At 36.3% G+C, this 20,919-nt stretch overlaps 2 protein-coding genes and 1 long non-coding RNA gene across 3 annotated transcripts; 1 reads left to right on the top strand and 2 right to left on the bottom strand.

Annotated features, from left to right (window-relative positions):
- The first annotated feature begins 1,627 nt into the window (after positions 1 to 1,627).
- Positions 1,628 to 8,909, top strand: LOC128226478 (malignant T-cell-amplified sequence 1-like). The gene is made up of 6 exons (XM_052936363.1): positions 1,628 to 1,747; positions 2,860 to 3,012; positions 3,464 to 3,564; positions 5,492 to 5,625; positions 6,926 to 6,993; positions 8,372 to 8,909. Exons 1-6 carry the CDS (start codon positions 1,737 to 1,739, stop codon positions 8,451 to 8,453), a joined length of 549 nt encoding a protein of 182 aa, XP_052792323.1. The 5' UTR covers positions 1,628 to 1,736; the 3' UTR covers positions 8,454 to 8,909.
- A 2,741-nt stretch (positions 8,910 to 11,650) lies between these two features.
- Positions 11,651 to 13,431, bottom strand: LOC128226704 (uncharacterized). Its single transcript, XR_008259720.1, has 2 exons — positions 13,343 to 13,431; positions 11,651 to 12,331 (listed from the first exon to the last, which is right to left on the bottom strand). It is a non-coding gene; the product is annotated as an uncharacterized LOC128226704 (long non-coding RNA).
- Positions 13,432 to 14,248: 817 nt separating this feature from the next.
- On the bottom strand, positions 14,249 to 18,251 carry LOC128226557 (uncharacterized). The gene is made up of 3 exons (XM_052936495.1): positions 18,009 to 18,251; positions 16,800 to 16,998; positions 14,249 to 14,611 (listed from the first exon to the last, which is right to left on the bottom strand). The coding sequence occupies exons 1-3, from the start codon at positions 18,073 to 18,075 to the stop codon at positions 14,524 to 14,526; spliced, it is 354 nt and encodes a 117-aa protein (XP_052792455.1). The 5' UTR covers positions 18,076 to 18,251; the 3' UTR covers positions 14,249 to 14,523.
- Positions 18,252 to 20,919: the final 2,668 nt, after the last annotated feature.

The raw sequence follows: 20,919 nt of genomic DNA, 5'->3' as shown, positions 1-20,919 counted from the left end.
TACTTATAATATTAACATGCAAGGTTTAGTCACTATCTTGACCTTTTAGAAATATTATAACTATCATATTTCCAACTTACTAAATACTTAGATACAACTGCTCAAATGTAATTAAAACAATTACACTTCTTAATAAACAATATTGTAGAAATACTAGGTTCTAGAAGTATAACTAATAGACTAACCTTCAATATCTTTTCCCGCCAATTCCATCAATTACAGACAAAGTAAAATATGATGTGTTCGCCTTGAAAACAAAGAACGGAATGATCCAGTGTTCCCACCAAAAATGTCGATTTAGGGATTATAGTCACAGATAACCACACAGCAATTATATTTTAATATTACTAAGAAAGACAACTCTGTACATAACATCAAAGCATTCGCAGCTCCTCGGCCATTTTTCAAAAACAACCTCGGATGTATTTGGACGGTTTACATACTCAAACAGTGGTACGTTTGAGTCCGCTGCAAATAGATCGCGTAGTAATCTTCTTTAGCAGATAAACTTTATGACTTAACCCTTGGGAATCCTAATTATGTTTGCAATAAAACCCTTCACTGGCAATCAATTAAAACTGAGATCAATAAATACAACTCTTAAACACTACATTTAATTAATGATATTATTCAAAAATTAACGAACTATTCAACTGATGTACCGGTATACATCCGAGGTTGTTTTCGATAAAATGGCCGAGGAGATCCGAATGAACATCAAAGCTGATTTGCTTGTTTTCTCCCTTGCATTACATCAAACTCACTTAAAAATAAAATGTAATAATAATGAAACTTGGACTTTGTTACAGGTAAGTTTGTTACTTGAGAAATGACTCCATCCCAGCTCTGTCCAAAAATGAATCAAAACAATGTCAAGCGTGATACATGGGACCCCTCCCTGGAAAATCAGTTCATGAAAAACATTATAAAATGACGAGTTTTGTACCTCTTCAATTTGCACTGCCGTTCACTGTTGTGAAAGATTGCCAAATATTGAAAACATTTGTGGCTTTTCACTTAAATGCTTCTATTCATCTTCATGATTAGTCTGGAGTTCCTTCCCCTAACACTATCGTTATCGTACTGTATGAAATATCAGTAAGCAGGGAACCAAACTACTTCATGATAGGCTATTTCAAACTCCGCGCAGTGTTACTTCCCTTGCAGTACAGTAATCACTGCCTTCACAAATATCACGTGATGATAGATAAAACGGCACGTGATTGCAAAAGACTTTTGCCATATCCGACTGGCAAACTCACGATTGTGTCTTCCTCTGCAAGAACATGCCGCCAACATTCGATTTGTTTTGGTTTTGCTTGCAATCCTGGTTCAAAACGTTCGATACATGTCTGAATAGCTAACAACACATCCATGTTGATATTGTAATTTGTAAATCCTACTTTCAATTTGAAAAAAGACCGAACATTTCCGAATGTTTTTTTTAATTGTTATTTTTTTATAAAACATATTATGCCTATCAACTGGCGTAAAGTAATTATTTAAGAAAGGATATAAGAATAAATATATATGATTAAAAAAAATGCCATTAAAAGTTTTCATCCAATTTTGGATGAAAATCTTGTGGTGGCAGTGATTACTGTACTGCAAGGGAAGTAACACTGCGCGGAGTTTGAGGCTATTTGCGGTTTCTTAAATTAGTTGTGCATAACCTACAGTGCTGATTTCACTAAAAACAATATTTTACATAAACAACACGAGAATAAATAAACAAAATGTTTAAAAAGTATGGAATAATTATGACTTTTAAGACAAAGTTTTAAATTCGATCAATGATAAACTGTTGTAACCTATGAAATGATTACTGTTTTATGTCATTGCTCTTTGCAGTGTGAAATATTTCCTTTTTCATCTGTAATTCGGATATAATTTTTTCGGACATATTGTTATTGAATTAGCACAGATTTTACTCATAAGTATTTATTTGAATAAGATTGATATACGTAGTTTATGCAAACGTGTGAGTACATCACCTAGTAAAATATTGTACAATGATCAGGAACACATTATACTAGAACAACATCTTATGCCGGACTAAAATTGAAAATGTTATATTTTGGGGCTCCATACAATTTTACAAAATCAAATGTTGAAAAATGTTGGTGTCTATCCAATGTTTTTTTTTCTCTCAAGAAATATTTATCTGGTTGTTAAATGTTTGACAAATCCAATTTATATATATTTGTTTTGTCATAGTTTGCATTTACATGGGATCAATTGAAAATCAACAGTACACTCAACGAGTAAGACCCGCTTTCCTTGGTCACTCTGAGGGATCATTTTCCTGGCACACTCTGAGGGATAAAGCCCATGTTGGAAGGTTTCCTCCGAGGCTCAAACTATTTCCCTCTCTAAAATTGTCCCAGTTGCTTGTGTACAGCTGAGTGTATTTTGAACGTTAGCCCCAGAAATATTTCAATATCAAGAGTTTTTGACCCCATGGTGGAATGCTGAAATGCTAATGTTGGGATAAGCAAGAAATATTTCTTTCTTGGTCGGAGTTGGATGATACTGTAAAGGCCAACAGATCCCTTCAGGGAAAAGCATGCTTGACCCTGAAGGGGTCTGCTGGTCTTTTATATACTGTAAATTCTCAATCCACACAGAGCCCGAGTTTTGCTAATTTGCATACTACCAACCAAGTATACATACAAACTATGAACATATTTCCGTCTATAATGGAATTTTTTACTATGAACGCACATCCTCTGCCTACAGCAGACTGTAAGTGAAAATCTACGGAGGAAATCAGAAAATTGGTCTTATTCGTTTAGTGTACTATATCATTCTAGTCTTAACCTTAGGGTTTAGCAGTTATCCTATTTTTTTCTTTTTCAGATTCGATGACAAAGAAAATGTATCTGGGGTAAACAATGCCAAGTCATCAGTTCAACGTGGAGTGAGGCAGTCCATAATTTCGCAGTTTCCATTTATCGAGAGCTATCTTGATCAGATTTTGCCAAAGAAAGATGCAATGAAGATCGTCAAATGGTCAGATATTCCAAATAGTTTCCTTTGAATGCTGCTTTTTATTCACATATCTTATAAGAAGTGTTGGAAATCAGACCAAATATTACTATTGATCAACAGAGGTTGAAAAACAGATCAATTGATTGATTTTTAATCAGATTATTTCAAAAAAAATCTAACACTTTTGAGGCAATTTGGATTTATTCTTTTATTTTTAACTTATATGTCTTGTGCATTTTTTTAATTACATTAATTAAAATTGAACTATCATAAAAAAGTAGATATGGGGAAAAATAGGGACTAAAAATTGGCTCAAAAGGATCTATTTTCAATAATCGATCTAGGCAAAATTACTATCGATCACCTGCATGATGACCTTTTCGACCAATTTTGCATTGCAAATTTAAATAAATCTCTAAATATCTGTCATCCTATAAATCAACCTATAAATCATGATAATTTCTATTTATAGTCATGAGCACATAGAGATCCTTGCAAATCAGGCTGGAGAACCTGTTTTCTTCCGACAGAGAGATGGCCCCTTCTACCCTTCATTGAAACTTTTACACAAGTGTAAGTACTTAAACAACAAATAAGTACTTGATGGTTAAAGCTGCTCTCTCACAGATTGACCGTTTTGACAACACTTTTATTTTTTGTCTTGGAATTAGCAAATTTGTGCGTAAATGTTTTAAAACCAATGATACATGTACAAGAATGCAGACAAAAGATCAGATCGCAGTTTTTCATATTTATGTTCAAAAATTGATGTTTTATGGCTAAACGCTTTACTAACTCTTTACAAAAAATAATATTTTTGGCAGTGTTCCAAACAATTGAGATCTGTTTTATCGGAGTTATCTTATATGACTGTATTGAAGGCATTAATACCAAAATCAGCTGATTCTGAGGCAAAAACTAACAATTGTCCAAACTGTTAGACTGTGAGAGTGCAGCATTTAAGTAACAGATTACTTTAGAATGGAAATAGATAGCAACTCTAAGTATTAGGACTTTCCCATTCAGGGCTTTTTCACCTTCTTTGCTAGGGGCCGAAATAAGGCTACTTCACAATTGGGAAAAATGGTAGTTTTTCCCAATTTCCAGATATTTTTTTCACAATTCCCAGATATTTTTCCCAAAAAGGAAGATCTTACTTCAAAAATTTAAAATAAAAATTATCCTGTTTGAGCAAATTATTCTTTTTCAGCTAGAAGTAGACTCACATGCAAGATATGAGCCTGTTTTTTGTAACATGAGTTCCAAGTTTCATATGGGTACATTGACCCGTGTTTAAAAGGTGTCTTCAATTCTCATATGTGGAATTTCCCATATTCGAGATGTTTACGCATTTAAATTTCACAATTTGCAGTATTTCATGCATTTAAATTTTCCAAATTGAAAAGGCTAGGCCTCTTCACAATTTTGGGTGAAAAAGCCCTGCCATTGTATGCACTAGAGCTAAAGACTGATGTCAACAAGTTACAATCAACTTCAGATATGTTTATTTGATTCATTCTGAAACAGCTGCTTTGACTGCTTTGACAATTTGCTTTAACTATGCCAATCAGAATAAACGTACAGGTGTTACACCTAATATATCAATGCTGTGGACGTATTGATAGGCAACACATACTTTGTTACATTCTGTCATTAATTCAAATTGTTTGCCACTAGCTTTTCATCTTGGCTAGCATATGTTTGACATTTACACGTATGTTCTAAATGAAACTTTTTGAAAAAAATGTGTCGCCTGCAAAGCATGGCAGAATTATCTAAGGACTTTTTTGTCCTGCGATGTCATCTTGCTTGTAATGTTGTAGGGTCTTAAAGCTTATCATGCCATTGGTCAAGGTCAGTAGATGAAATCATGATCCCTATTGATTTTGAGTTAAGTAGGTCAAAGTTCAAGCCAAGGTCATGTCGACCAAATGTAACAGGCTGCACAAATTGCTTTGTGCACCTGTCGGGGTTCAAACTCACGACCTCTCGCTCTGCATGCGGACAGTCTACCGCGTTGCTATAAAAGCTAGCTCTATAGCGAGTCAGTATAAGTACCAATATACTAGTATACATGTTGTATACCCGGTTACACATTCCCCCTCCATTTTAAAAAATTTTCCTTGTATTTCGGAGACAAAGGCCAGTTTGCAATGACCTTGAGGCTTATCGTTCAACACAGGTCCCTCGTTGGGCGCCAAATGTAACAGACTGCAAAATTACTAAGTGCACCTGTCTCGGTTCAAACTCACGACCTCTCGCTCTGCAGGCGGACACTCGACCGTGCGCTATAAAAGCTAGCTCTATAGCGAGACAGTATAAGTGCCGCTATATACATATCGTATACCCGGTTACACAAACAAGTGGCACGTCTGTTTCATATAATTCTAGTTATGGTTAATTGACATCAGGTCTAAATTAAGATTGAAGTATGACCATAAAAAAATACTTATCAAGTAAAACTAAAAGGTTCTGATTTTTTATTAAAATATCTTTTCAGATCCGTTTATGATGCCCCATATGCAAGTCGACAAGGGAGCTATCCGGTTTGTGTTGAGTGGCGCCAACATCATGTGTCCTGGCCTCACCTCACCCGGGGCACGTATGACACAATTGGACGCCGATAAGATTGTTGTATCCTTAAGTTCGTCCTGTGTTGTTGCAAGATGTTTAATGGTAAAGCTAATGTTTAAAATATTGTAAAATATTTCAGGCTTAAAGTTTAAATGCTATTGTAAACTTGTTTGTTTTAACAAAGAAATAAAAACAGCTTTTGTTAATGCCTAGCCTAGGTATTTTCACTTATTATTGTCATGCCAAAAATGGATATAAGTAGTTTAATCATTCAAGATATTGATATGAAACTTGGTATGCATGTTAACAATGACAACTTGCAAGGATATATAACAAGTCCCATCATCATTGGCATTCATATTCGTTGAGCTACTGCCCTTGATCAAATGATAGAAACCCCCATGGGCTTACACTTGGTCAGTCTGCACGAACTGCCACTGCCTTCATGTAAAAAATTTCTAAGACATAAAAGATCCAATGCTGAAGACCAATTTGGCATTTTTTGTTTGGATCGTTTTAAGGTTTTGTGCAATCAAAATATGCAAAAACCATATTTTTAAAATCATATTTTTTTAAGTATTTCATTTTGTTTTTATTTATTTTGTTCTGTAAAGTTTACTACTATGGAATGGTACAGGAGAAGTCCATTGAGCCTTCAGAACTAACTGAAGTAATGGCCTTTAAATCAAACAAGCCCCTAGCTTTAGACACCTTTTTTGCACAGACTGCAACACAATTCAAAACTTAAAAAGATGTCCAAGTTATACACGTATCTGTGTCTGCCACTCTCCCAAGGGTTCAATCCCCACCCAGGGAACTTTCCCATAGCCTTTCAAAATGGACAACGGTATTAGTGCCGAATTAATAAAGTATCTTATGTCATTTCTAACCTAAGTCAATTTCAAGATATTTTCATAGTCAAAATAAAAGAAATGTAGAATTGCTTTTAACATAAAAGTATGTTTTGTTTTGTTTTAGTCAATGAAAGTATTGAATTTAAGATATTACAGAAGTTTTTATATTGAATGACCAGCGAGATATTTAACTTAGGATAATGACTTAAGTTAGGAAATGACTTAAGATGTTTTATGAACACGGCTCAGGTTTTATGTGACATAAAGCAAATTTCTATAAGGTATAAGTATTTTTCACAATCAAGCTGAGAAAAAATATTTAAATATATTAACTAAAAATATATTTAATGTGTCGATTCTGGCCGCACTTCAAGATAGTAATAATTTAAGATTTAATTAAAATTGTCCAAATTGGTATGTAATTTATTATTTATGCATGCAATTAAAGTTGATACATGTACATGCAATTATAGATAAAAAATTTCATGACCCTTAACCCCTCTCAGGCAATTATGGCGGAAGGGAAAGAGTGCGCTCTGGCTATTGGCCTTACTAAAATGTCGTCTGATGAAATGTAAGTACATGAGGATACATTCAGAATCTCTGACATCAGTTGCTATATTCAGATATTAGTTTGGCTGTTAATAATAGTAAAGATAATTAAGTGGGAAGCCTTTAATTATGTTTGAACCAAAATTAATGGGCTTTTTAAAAAAATAAAATCTGTTTAATGTATTGAGGTTTCTTTGACTAAACTAACCTATAATTTATGGCGCTGGTATTACTGGTGTGGCCTTATTTATGTGTCAGTTTTAAGAAGTAATCTAGAATGTAGCTTAAGTTTGATGAAGTACAATGTGACCATCTATCAAGGAGCTTATTTCATAATATCTGCCTGAGGAGGATATTGTTTTGGCGTTGTCCATCCATCCATAATTCCGACCGTCCGCTAGTCACATTTTTTCTGTCTGGAACCATATATTGGTTGGGATATGTCAACTAATTAAACTTGGTCAGAATGTTCCCCTTTCATAAAATCAGCCTATTGGTCACATGGTGTCAAAAACTAGGTCAAATATTAAAAAAAAATCAAGTTGGAACACACTGGGGGCATTCTATTTGGTCCAAATTCATGAATCTTGATTAAAATGTTCTCCTTGTTGAACTCTTGAATTAGTTTGAAACAAAGTTTTGTGGTGTCAAAATCTAGGTCAGTAGGTCAAATCCTAGAAATACCTTGTAAATGTTTTGAAGGTTATATTTTTTGCAATATGTCTGTTCCAGTCTTCATGTAACTTAATCAGAATGATTGCCTTTGATTAGTTTGAATCTGGGTAATGAAGGGTCAACAACTAGGTCACAAGATTAATTCTTAGGAAAATACTTAATTACAGTGAAACTGTTATCAACTAAAACATATTTGAACTATCACTTTGAAATTATTCAATTTCATGGGAAATTGTGACAAATGCTACTTTATAAACAGCACTCTTTTCATTTTAAATAACTGCAAACAAATACAAACTCGTATCTTATGTTAATAAGAGTCTATCTTTTTGCATTTTTTTAGGAATGATTCACCAACTTTGTATTTCTATTCCATGTACTTTGCTTTAGCAGGCGGGGGATATCAATCAAACAATTTAACTTGTTTACAAATTCAACTAGCTTGGTCTTCTGTGACGAGTTAAGTTATTATTTTCGAAAACAAGGTAAAAATACCAGTCAAACCCTGTTGGGTCGAACTTGCTTGGCTCGATTTCTTCGTTGGGTCAAACTGGATCTAAAGGACCGATTTTTTATCTACTGAAAGTAAGCATTACCGCTCGGCTCGAATTTCCCAAGGCTCAATGTATTTTTGCCGGGCCCTGGGAGCTCGAGCCAACGGTGTTCGACTATACTTAGAATAGAGAATGTTGATCTAATGATTAATATGGTTTTTCCATTTTCAGATTACAAAAGAATAAAGGTATAGGTGTGGACAATATACACTACCTAAATGACGGACTTTGGAACATGAAAGCAGTAAAATAGCCTTTACAACATGATGATCTTAGGTGCTCTGTTGCAGATATAACAAATAAAAAATATTTGAAATATTGCGTTTTACAAATGGTATTTCATTACATGGGTACCACTCTTATTACCTTTTTAGGTTATATTTACAGCTGGTTTTAAGGCGACTATAAATTAATTGCTAGCTTTTCATCTATGCCAGCCCCTCTTTTTCCGCCGCCCGTATATATTTTATTGATGAAAATGTTGAATTAGGGTTTGTATTTGCGTATCGGTGTGGTACTGTCCGGGAACGGTGTTTATTCATACTTACAGTGTCTTATGTATAACGTTCACATGTAAAATAGAAAATTGATACGATCGTGTTCGTGGTTCGTCTAGAAACACATGTTTATGGTCCCTTATGCAATAAGAAAGAACATGAACACATATTCAACTTTGAAACAGACGTTTAAGAAAAAGAAAAAAAAGAAAGTTACAATCCCGGCTCCCATTAAAAAAAGGCTGGAAATCTAGCAATTAATTCAGAATGGCCTAACGTGTGTTCAAAGACAGGCTCATTGGTGCCTTTTGGTCTCAGTTAATTTATATTATTTTTCATGGCTTATATAATATATAGAAAAAAAAACATCTGCATTTACTTTCAAATAATGGATTCGTTAAACGAATAACTTCCTGTGTATTTATTCCCTCATTAAATGCTGACTAGCGACGTTTGTTAAATATGTATTTATTACAGATCTAAATAAAATACGAAAAGAATAAAAATCAAATTAAAGTGTGTATTTTTGATGTGTACATAGTAGTAACTTTTGTTTTATCAGAATATTACGGAATATCTGTTTCATATAGTTCTCTTAATCGGGCTTGTTCTTTGCACGAAGAATACATTTCTCCCATCTGGCCTGTTGAAGTTTTTAGTCCCGTACCGATCCAACTGAGTAGAACTTGACTAAGGTTACATTCCGTCTGTCCATACGTCCGTAAATGCATCTAGACAAAACATTTACATCAGTATAAAGGCAAAAATTGCTATGGCAACATTAATAGTGTGAAAGCCTTCGTGCGATAACTAAAGAAGTATGCCACCAAGTTTTATGAAACTTGCTACACACTAGATTAGAGGTCAATGATGAAATATTTCTGCCGTCTTCGAAGAAATGGGGTTGCATTGCTTTGCACATGTCGGTCATTCATTGGCAGACCAAACATGGTCCGAGTGATAACTAGAGTAGGGCAGTGTGCCTCAAACTTGATAGAGTTTTCAACAATGATTAGAAGATGACCCCTATTAATTTTGATGTCAGTAGGTTCAAGGTCATGGAAGTGGTGACTTGAACACAAAACGCTAGTAAGATTGTTAACTAGAGTATGCTTGGCCCTCGAACTTTTCAGGAAGATTGGTTATAACCAGCAGATGACCCCGATTGAGTTTATGTTAGTAGGTCAATGTTCATCGTCGTGATGACTTCAACAAAAACAATCTTGTCAAGTTAATAACAGTATGCTTGGTCCCACGGTCCTCAAACTAAGTAGGGCTGGCATGTCCAGCGGATGCCCCATATCAATAGTGTGTTCTAAGGGATGGTCGTGGCCACTAGAACACATAAAGCTTTTCCGATTGATAACTAGAGTATGTTCGGTCATACAGTCCACAAACTTAGTAAGGAGATTGATTTTGGCCAGCTGATGACCCCTATTAATTTCGAGGCCACTACGTCAAAGGTCATTGTTGCGATGACCCTTGACACAAAAAGCTTTTCCGATAAATAGAGAATGTTTGGTATTACGATCGACAAACTTGGTACGTTGGTTGGTCATTAGCAGCGGATGACCCCTATTGCTTAAGAGGTCAAAAGTCGGTTTTGGTGAATTGAACACAAAAAGCTTGTTCGGTTAATATGTAGAGTCTGCTTTGTCCTTCAGTCCTCACGCTTGGTAGGGAGGTTGGTCATGATCAGTGGATGACCCCTATTGATTTTGAGGTGTCATGGTCTTGGTGACCAGAACACAAAAAGCCTTTCCAATTGATAGTAATAGTATGCTTTGTCCTACAGCTAAAACATTGCAATTTAGGTTGGTCATGACCAGCAGATGGTCAATATTGATTTCGAGGTCAACGGTCACTGTAGCGGTGAACTTGTACACAAAAAGGTTGTCCGAGATAACTTTAGTATGCTTGCTCTTACGATTCTCAAACTTGGAGGAAGGTTGGTCGTGACAAGCGGATAGCCCTCATTGATTTTGAGGTCATGGTCGCGATGACTTAAACCCAATAAACCTTTCCGATTGATTACTAGAGTATACTTGGTCAAACAATCTTCATACTTAGTAGGGAGTTTAGTCATGACCAGCGGATGACCTATATTGATTTTGTGATCAAAGGCAGTGGTCGTGGTGACTTGAACACATACATGTAAGCTTGCCCGAATGATAACTCGAGTATGCTTGGTTTTACTATCATTAAACTTGGCGGGGAGGTTGGTCTTGACCAGCATCAGATGACCTATGTGATTTCGATGTCAGTAAGTCAAATGTCACTGTTACGTTCACTCTGGGAAAAAACTTTTCTGATTCGTCTCTAAAGTATGCGCATTGCTCCCTCGATCCTAAAACTTGGTAGGGAAGTTGATCGTGACCAGCGGATGAACCTTTTTTTGATAATGAGGTCAGTATGTCGGAAGTCATGGTTTGGCTTGAACACAAAAGCTTGCCCGATTTATAACTTGGGTATTCTTGGTCTTAAAATCTTCTCAAAGTTAATTGGGATATTGGTCAAGACCAGCAGATGACCACTATTGATTTCGAGGTCAGTAAGCCAAAGGTCGTGGTCGCGGTGAATCGCACACAAAAAGCTTGTCCGATTAACTAACAGAGTGTGCTTGGTCTCGCGGTCCTGAAACTTGTTTCATTCTTTTCTTTTGTTAGAGAAAGAATTTTGTTGCTAAAGCAAAGAACTACATTTTAATTGGATATTGGCATCACTCAAAAGGTATTAAAGTTGGATTCATAAACCTTGGAAGTTGGAAAGAGTTGATAAAGATTACATAATTTCCGCGCCCATTGGCTGCATTATGGCATGTCTTATCTCGACTGATTGTGTAAAAGAACTCATGAAACTTAATTTGTGGAGTCAGAATAATATGAGGACTTCTAGGGCGCGCGAAGAAAATGCAGGTGCGCCTTAGTTATAATATCAACCGGGATGTCCGTCACATTTTTATGGTTTTCTTTTCCTACACTATGGAAGATAACAACTTAAAACTTCGTACATATAATCACAGTGACAATTTCATGTTTTATGAAGTAAAAATAGTCTGAAAAATCTTAACCTCGTTGACCGCATAACACCCTACGCTCGGTTTGGGACAATCTCGGCCATGGAGTATACTTAAAATCGTCAATGGGTGAAATGACCGAATATCAATGTCCGCGCTTGGAAAAATTATGTGCGGTGTAAGCTTTATCTGAGAGATGTATTAATGCGAGGGATAATAAGCATGTAATCCAAAATATTTAGTTACGAAACGAATTCCAAAAGGCAAGCAACAAAACGAAATGCATGCACATCAAAAGCTTAAGTTCACACTTGTATTCCGATCACTTCACACCCGGCGGTGTTGGAGTTGGGGGAGTTGAAGGAGGAGTAGTCGGCCCACAATTCCAGTCGTCCCAAGCCAGAATGTACCCATCATATCCGCACATCAATCCGTAGCACCAGTTCCCGCTCCGACCTGAATTTATCTCTTCGTAGGGGGCGTAGTGTCTGCCGTTGTGATGACAGCCAGGCGGCTTCTGAGTCGTAGGTGGTGTCCTTAAGTTTCTGACCCTGTGGGAACTTTCGCACACATTGAAACATTCCGTCAATAGGGCACAGACGAATAGTACTATTGGTGCTGAAGCGAAAACAATATTAGGCCGGTTTTTCATAACTTTGTTAAAGTTTACAACATCGTTAACGGGATCCTTGTTTACTTTTAAAGGTATAATATTTTATGATGTGTTAATATATTTAGATGAATTAAGCAGAGCTGAAACACAGTCTGCAATATGTGTATAAAGATGTTCAGATCACAAATGTGTCAAAGACATTTTTTGAGTAATAGAGATTTTGAAAGTTAACAACGATCACGTTAACAACGTTGTTAACTTAAATAAAATTCTGAATAATCGGCCTATAGCAAATAAAATGTCTGCTTACTTAATCTGTTTACATTGTCATTGATGGTAAGGAATCTCTAAATTACTTATACGACGTAGAAATTCTATTGCATGTTATGCACCAGTCATTTGTAATAACGGCCTACTGGTCTGGGAATAGCGGGGACTTTGACTTTTGGTCCAGCCAATCCCAGGTAAAATCCCCGCCCTGCGGGGACAAACTGCTGGTAAAATCCCCACCAAATGCCCCTGCACCACGGGGACATCCTTTTATTTGAAACTGACTTCTTTCAAATTGGGAGATAATCAGGATGGGGCGTCATTTGTTTTAAATATCTCGCGAGATCTCGTTAAACTCCGGAAAAGGCTTGCCTAAAACGCGGACAAATCCCGTTAAAAGAATGAATATATCCCGGCACAAAGCCACGGTCCGTTCCCAGCTAGCGCACCTGCATTTCCTTCGGCGCGCAAACAAAACCACCGCATTCATTCGGCACTGCGGGGCCACCTGTGGGGTAAAACACGGCCCATTTCCCCCGCTATCCTCGGTATACCCTCGGACCTAAGGGGGGGGGGGGGGCGTGGTTACAATTGACTGGTGCACTACTGCCAGTAAATTCATCTTGCTTTACTTGTTTATATATAATTAATGCATTGCATTATTAACTTACTTTATCTCATTTTATATACTACACAAAATTCTTATTTATATGAGATACCCAGAATATTCAAGTAAATTGTCATACCTTTCATATTTAAGGATGTTGAGACGATTTATTTCCTGAGATTCGTATAAAATCAAGCTCACCTTTAATTCTATTTCTGTGAATACACACACATATGTATATATACTGCTGTTCATCAAGTCGCTCATGGCTTTAAGAGCACTGATACATTGTGCTAATTATGAAAAATGACTTAATGAATTTCGCAACATTTGTTTGTGAAGTAATTGTTTATTGTGAAATAATTATTTGATGATGGCAGATGGCTTTGATGTTTTCGTTGAGTTTTTATGTTGAAGTATGAGTCATGATATGATTTATAACTTTTGAATTTGTATTTTTTGTTCACTACGTTTAATGCACCAGTCAATTGTAACCAGCCCCCCCCCCCCCCCCAGGTCCGGGGAATAGCGGGGATTTTGACTTTCGGTCCAGCCAACCCCGGCTAAAGTCCTCGCCCTGCGAGGACGAACAGATGGTAAAATCCCCGCCAAATGCCCCCGAACCCCAGGGACCCCAGGTAAGGCCAATTCCCAGCTATATTTAAAGCGAAGACAAAAACACCGCATTCTACCGGTACTGCGGGGCCACCTGAAAGGTAAAAAACCACGGCCCATTTCCCCGGCTATCCCCGGTATACGCCGGACCTGGGGGGGGGGGGGGCTTGGTTACAATTGACTGGTGCATAATGATAAAGCTTTTTAAGTTGTAGTTGAATTCTGTACATGGTTTAAAATGTTGGCTAAGGGTATGGGGTACTCCCAATTTTTGTTTCTTTTGTTTCTCGACGAGAGTGTGTGTGTGGGGGGGGGGGGGTGCGCCCCCTGTAAACACGCTAGTGTCATCTTTACCTTAAACATTCGTGAACGTTATGAAATCAACGATAAAGACGCAAACACTAATTATAAATATACATAAATCGTGCTTTTATAGGAAAAAGAATGTATAATATACAGATGATATATAGATATATTACAAAACAGAAAGTAGTTTCATTTCAAAATAAGTCCAGACTGTCTTATACTTTAAATTACACCAGTCGTGAATTCTTTGTTACACATATTTATAAACTAATGTTACTCGATTTCTTGCCTCCTGGAATACTTTTTACCACACTTAAAACTATTTCAAAACGTACATTTCGTTCATCCAAAAAACATAATACGCAAATAGACATCACAATTGTGCCAATGTAAGGAAGGTCAGAACACGCAACAGCAGCGAACACAACATACACAGATGCCTATCAGGATCCCGAGTATCACGAGGCCAATGATCACAGGAATCCACCTAAAAAGAGAGAGGAGAAAGTCAATATTTTTTTGAGTGAGGTTAGTATAAATAAACAGCATTATTCCTGGTTGCGTGCGTTGATAGGAAAATTTGGAACATTTCGGCCATTTTCCATCGAAAACAACTTAACATGTATATGGACGGTTTAGACTAACAATCTAATTGGAGCCGAATGGGCTTTGCCCGAGTGCGAGTATAAAAAAGCTTACACACCATTGTTATGACATAGGGCTCTACCGATGTACTGTTACAAAGCTTGTTCCCTTAGGTCACTCACTCGTGGTGTTAAACATTTTAAGGCCCAAAACCTTGACTAAGGATTTTGATATATTCTAGTCTTGTTTTTATCATAGTTTAATCAGCTAAAGTTGTGTGATGCGTGTGTGGTTTGTTTGTGGAGTTTGTATTTGTGAATGTTGTGTGTATTGTTGTATCGGGAGAGGGCCGTAACTGATGTTGGCAAAACTCGCGGCCCAATCCTTTCGCATGCTTCATTTTATAATGTCGGTCTAAATATTGTGTTGAAGTTTGAATTGATATTGACAATGTCAAATGTGTTCTCATGCAACGAAATATTATTAAATCAAAAACGTTTGTGTCTCTTGTTCATTTGTCGCTTGGACCATTGCATTGTGTCTCTAGTTCATTTGTCGCTTGGACCATTGCATTGTGTCTCTAGTTCATTTGTTGCTTGGGCCATTGCATTGTGTCGGACCATTGCATTGTGTCTCTAGTTCATTTGTCGCTTGGACCCCTGCATTGTGTCTCTAGTTCATTTGTCGCTTGGACCATTGCATTGCGCCTCTAGTTCATTTGTCGCTTGGACCATTGCATTGTGTCTCTAGTTCATTTGTCGCTTGGACCCTTGTATTGTGCCTCTAGTTCATCTGTCGCTTGGACCATTGCATTGTGTCTCTAGTTCATTTGTCGCTTGGACCCTTGTATTGTGTCTCTAGTTCATTTGTCGCTTGGACCATTGCATTGTGTCTCTAGTTCATTTGTCGCTTGGACCCTTGTATTGTGCCTCTAGTTCATCTGTCGCTTGGACCATTGCATTGTGTCTCTAGTTCATTTGTCGCTTGGACCCTTGTATTGTGTCTCTAGTTCATTTGTCGCTTGGACCATTGCATTGTGTCTCTAGTTCATTTGTCGCTTGGACCCTTGTATTGTGTCTCTAGTTCATTTGTCGCTTGGACCATTGCATTGTGTCTCTAGTTCATTTGTCGCTTGGACCCTTGTATTGTGTCTCTAGTTCATTTGTCGCTTGGACCATTGCATTGTGTCGGACCATTGCATAGTGTCTCTAGTTCATTTGTCGCTTGGACCATTGCATTGTGTCTCTAGTTCATTTGTCGCTTGGACCCTTGTATTGTGTCTCTAGTTCATTTGTCGCTTGGACCATTGCATTGTGTCTCTAGTTCATTTGTCGCTTGGACCCTTGTATTGTGCCTCTAAACCGTGTTTATTTTTTATGCCGTAAGTGCCCTTTTCAGCCTAAGCGGGCCGGCCCGTACTAGAGTCATTCGGAAACCTCGACCATTTATATCATTAACAACCTCGGGTGTTTGCCGGTACACTAGTAGAAAAAGTTCGTACAATTTTGAATTATAGTATTAATTAAATGTAGTGTTTTAGCTTGTATTTGTAGATCTAAGTTTAAATTGATTGACAGTGACGTGTATTATTGCAAACATAATTAAGATTTCTTAAAATTAAGTTAACTGCTAGATTGAAATTACTTCGCGATCTACTGGGATTGTCCCTGTAGTTTTCATTGTATTGTTAAAACATGCAAATCATCATCAGCTGATATAAAATAAAATTATATTCGCACAAAACCCTGATTGCACTATAATGCAGCGTGTGTATACCACGTGATAAATTACGTCATAAAGGCTACGCCGGAAGGTAATATTTTGCTTCAAATAAAGACTTTTAACTATGATAACTTTACTATTTATTCATTATTATATTAAACGAATCATGGCGCAGTATTAGCCGGTAATATAGCCCCGCCTTCCGGATTGTTTTAAGGCATAATTCGAAACAAAAGGTTGCCTGCCGAAGTAGCATTTATGACGTAATTTATCACGTGGTAAACACACACTGATAATATAATACATATTATTCTAAGGAACAACCAATTGAAATATTAAGATTTACTAAAAATGTCTAAAATACATACACATTGTGTGGGAATATAAACCAGGCGGCACAGAAGGAGTCAATGTCGCCCGGAAACGCCCTTCTGGCGGGGTCGCTGCAGCACTGGAGGCGGCGGAAGATACCGGAGTTGCAACAGTAGACAGGGCACCATTGCTGGTATTGATACACATTGTAGATGTCACGATGGGAGCGGCAACATTCGCCTGCTTCCGCCGGGGCTGGGGAAGAGATGGATGTAGGAAGAGGAAGATTGAATTGAGTATATAAAGTGACTTATTCAGATCGTCCGCCAGGGCTGGGGAAGAGATGGATGTGGGAGGAGAGAGATTTAAATGAGTAACTGAATGTATTTCATACAAATGAACATTATAATTGCCCCGGTAAACAGGTATAAAGTGACTTGTTTCAGATTGTTTTTAATCTATGAGAGATCTGTAACTGTTCATAAAATTAATTATCTTGTCATTGATAACTCCTTTGTAAGAAAGGTTTGTATTTTTTGGGGTTGCAAAAATGGGCGATCGAAATAAAAATACAAATTCTTTTATTTCGTTTAAATCACTCGCGGGCAAAAGTTGAGTCATTTGTTCCTACATAACATATAATAAACACATCAAAGATTATTTTAACTTATTATAACCATAATCTCCCTTTAAAGTGTACTTTTAAGCAAACAAAGGGGAGACTTTCATTGTATATGACTTTATCCCTTTTTTGGATGAAAACAAGAAGCGGGCGCTGAAACATTATCATTGCTAAATTGCCTTTAATTAATTAATTATTGATTTATTGATTTTAATTTAATTTTCTTATTATTATTTTTTGGAGTGTGTGTGTGTGTGTGTGTGTGTGTGTGTGTGTGTGGGGGGGGGGTTATGTTGTGATAAATAGAAGCGGTTTATCCCTCGAACGAAATATTAATTTGGCGAGGTCAGAAGTACAAATTGAGAACATGTTAAATGACACCATTTTGCATTTATGACTTTTTAAGCGGTATCCATGTAGATATAGTCTTGAAACTCATTTGGTAGTTGTTTCAAGACATAATGACATTTATGGGACACATGTTTTCGCATTTCAGCGGCGCAATGAAAGTAAAAATAAATGTGATATTTACTGGTTTACATGCGTTTTTTTATTTGGTAAAACGTAGTTAGTGAAAGAAACAGATGAATGAATGAGTAATTGCTCACTTTTTGGTGATATCATGCACACAGTTGTGACTTACCAGCGCAGAAGTATATTATCACAGACAAAACACACAAAATAAATCCGTTTAAAGCCGTTCGACACATCCTTAATTTGTATTAAAAAGTTTGTTTTTCAATAATCGTTTTTATGTTTGTTTATTCACTAATATAAATATTTATATTCCAGACCAGTTGTCGTAAACATATTATTCTCAATCTACATTCGAGTTCATGGTTTGACTAAGTATAACAAATGACTTCTTGCCAAGGCGTGTGCTTGAACTGAGATGACTAGAATGTTGCCAAGACCCTCGGGGCTCGGACTTGTCTCTTCACTGGTTACCACATAAACAACGTCAGGCTTTGTAATCCATCTACTTTTAAAGCTGCACTCTCACAGATTGAACGTTTTGACAACTTTTTTATTTTTTGTCTTTGAACGAGCCATTTTTGCGAAAATCCATGGAAACCAGTGATATAAGACTGCTGACAAAAATTAGATCGCAGAATTTCATATTTTAGTTCAAAAATTCATGTTTTATGCATTTTTTTAAACCGTTATTAACGGTTTAAACCATAAAACATTAATTTTCGAACGGAAATATGCAAATCTGCGCTCTGAATTTTGTCAGCAATCTTTTATCATTGGTTTGCAAATATTTACGCAAAAATTTCCCCTTCCCAAGACAAAAAATAAAAAAGTTGTAAAAACGGTAAGTCTGTGTGAGTGCAGCTTTAACAAAGAATTCCTTTTATCATAAATATTGTTTTCATTGATTTGATTTTTTTGTTTTCATTTTTAAAGATATTGTTTACATTCCTCACTTCATAGTGTTTTGTTTTATTTTCAACTTGTTATAGATTACTTTATTTACAATCAAATCATGTTTTCATGTTTTGTTTATTCTATTTATAAACTAAGATGAATCAACAAATTAATCATCAAGAAGGTATTTCTCATACAGTGCAATATAGAGAATTCACGAATGTACAAAATGGTTACTTCGGAGTCAAACACTTTAGCCTTCACTACATGTTTACTTGTATTTGTTCCAGGGATAAATATGTCTGCATCTTGGTCGTGTACTGTGCCAACAGCAATTACATCCAACAAAGAGATTATTTCAGTCTGCTAGATCACATCTTCATTTCATACGATCAAACTGAATAAAAAAACACGGTTATAACACAGTATTTATGTAAAAATATTAAGGAGCTTAATGACTTTATGACTTAATTAAACGCCAAACTATTTGAATGATCACTTTACTTAGGCGTATTTTTTTGTTTGTTTCGGGTAACCCGACCTTACCTAGAAATAGCTGCCGATCCTACCGATTTTTTCCAATTTTCCATAACGATTTTTTATTCGTCCACGATTTTTTTATTCCTCCGCGAAAAAAAGAGAGATTCAGTGGGAAATAAACGCGGATGAAGGCTTCGTTTGTAACGCCGTATTTGATTGGTTCTGGATATACCGCTACCCAATAGAAATGTGCTTTCGAACTCAGACTTTTTTGCAAGGTCATTTTCGTTTCAATATATAAACAACAAATCAAAATGTAAAAGTTTAGACCACTACAGCCCCAACTATTTTTAATTCACAATGCCTGACACTGACATCAATATTTGACAGAATAAAGCTCCGTATCTAAACAACAGCAATATATTGAAGTGATTTTGCCAGAAAGTCTAATTTACACGAAAAATACCTTCATGATATACCTTGTATTTGAAAAAAATCCCTACCTACCCTACCTATAAGATTTGGGGATGTTACCCTAATTAAACATTTTTTGTAGGCCTTACGTGGTTATATTAGGCGTTTTTGTTGGTTTTAAACTAGTTCTTGTTTAATAATGGCATCACGAACTGCGTATTTCTTGTGACAGTTCCAAATAAGAGAAAAACAGTTTTATCGTATGTAAACTTATTTTTCAAACTATCGAAATACGCTCCGGAGGCGGTTAAGTCTTTTAGTTCCATCCGAAAAGGCTAGCTCCCTTTGGAAAATACAACATGGCGAACAGTGATCCACCACATGAGTTGGAACAGGATCTGGGTAAACAGGCAAACGACCATCTGTGGTATGATTGTTTTCAAGAAATTTATAAATAATGGCTACATGCAGAAACTCAATCATGTTGTTGGAAATGTCGAAAAAACATGCATTTATTTTTTAGCAAAACTTTCGAAACAGGTTACCAGACCGCCGAAACTATTGAAACCAAAACTGAAAGTATTTTGGTATTACTAAAATGCTCATATATTTCAGTGCCTGTTAAGTACGTAAAGCTGCACTCTCACAGATTTACCATTTTTACAACTTCTTTATTTTTTGTCTTGGAAAGAGCAAATTTCGCGTAAATATCTGCAAACCAGTGATATAAGACTGCTGACAAGAAATCGGATCGTATTTCAGATCGAAAATTAATCTGTTATGGCTTAAACCGTAATTAACGGTTTAAGAAAAATGCATTAAACATTATTTTTTGAACTTAAATATAAAGATCTGCGGTCTGATATTTTGTCAGAAGTCTTACATAACTGGTTTCCATGGATTTTAGCAAAAAATGGCTCGTTCCAAGACAAAAATAAAAAGTTGTCAAAACGTTCAATCTATGAGTGCTACTTTAAGTTAAGGCTTAACCATATTTACATAGCTAGAGCTCATTTAATAAAACGTTTGAAGCCCTTGGAGGTCAAGCGCTTAAAGCCATATTTAAACTTAAAAAATGCTTATCAAAATTTACAAATTTGAATGTAAGCTACGTCTTATCATTATTCGATAAATTAATAACTCCAATACTGAATTATGGTTCATAAGTATGGGGGTTTTCGAAAGCAGATGGACTTGAAAAAATCCACCTCCATTTTTTAGCTCGACTATTCGAAGAATATGGAGAGCTATACTACTCACCAAAGCGTCGGCGTTGGCGTCGGCGTAAC

The sequence above is a fragment of the Mya arenaria genome, chromosome 3 (genome assembly GCF_026914265.1).
Source record: "Mya arenaria isolate MELC-2E11 chromosome 3, ASM2691426v1".
In the NCBI taxonomy this organism is placed as follows: Eukaryota; Metazoa; Mollusca; class Bivalvia; order Myida; family Myidae; genus Mya; species Mya arenaria.
The sequence above is the reverse complement of the archived record's forward strand: the minus strand, read 5'-3'. Positions and strand labels throughout refer to the sequence as shown.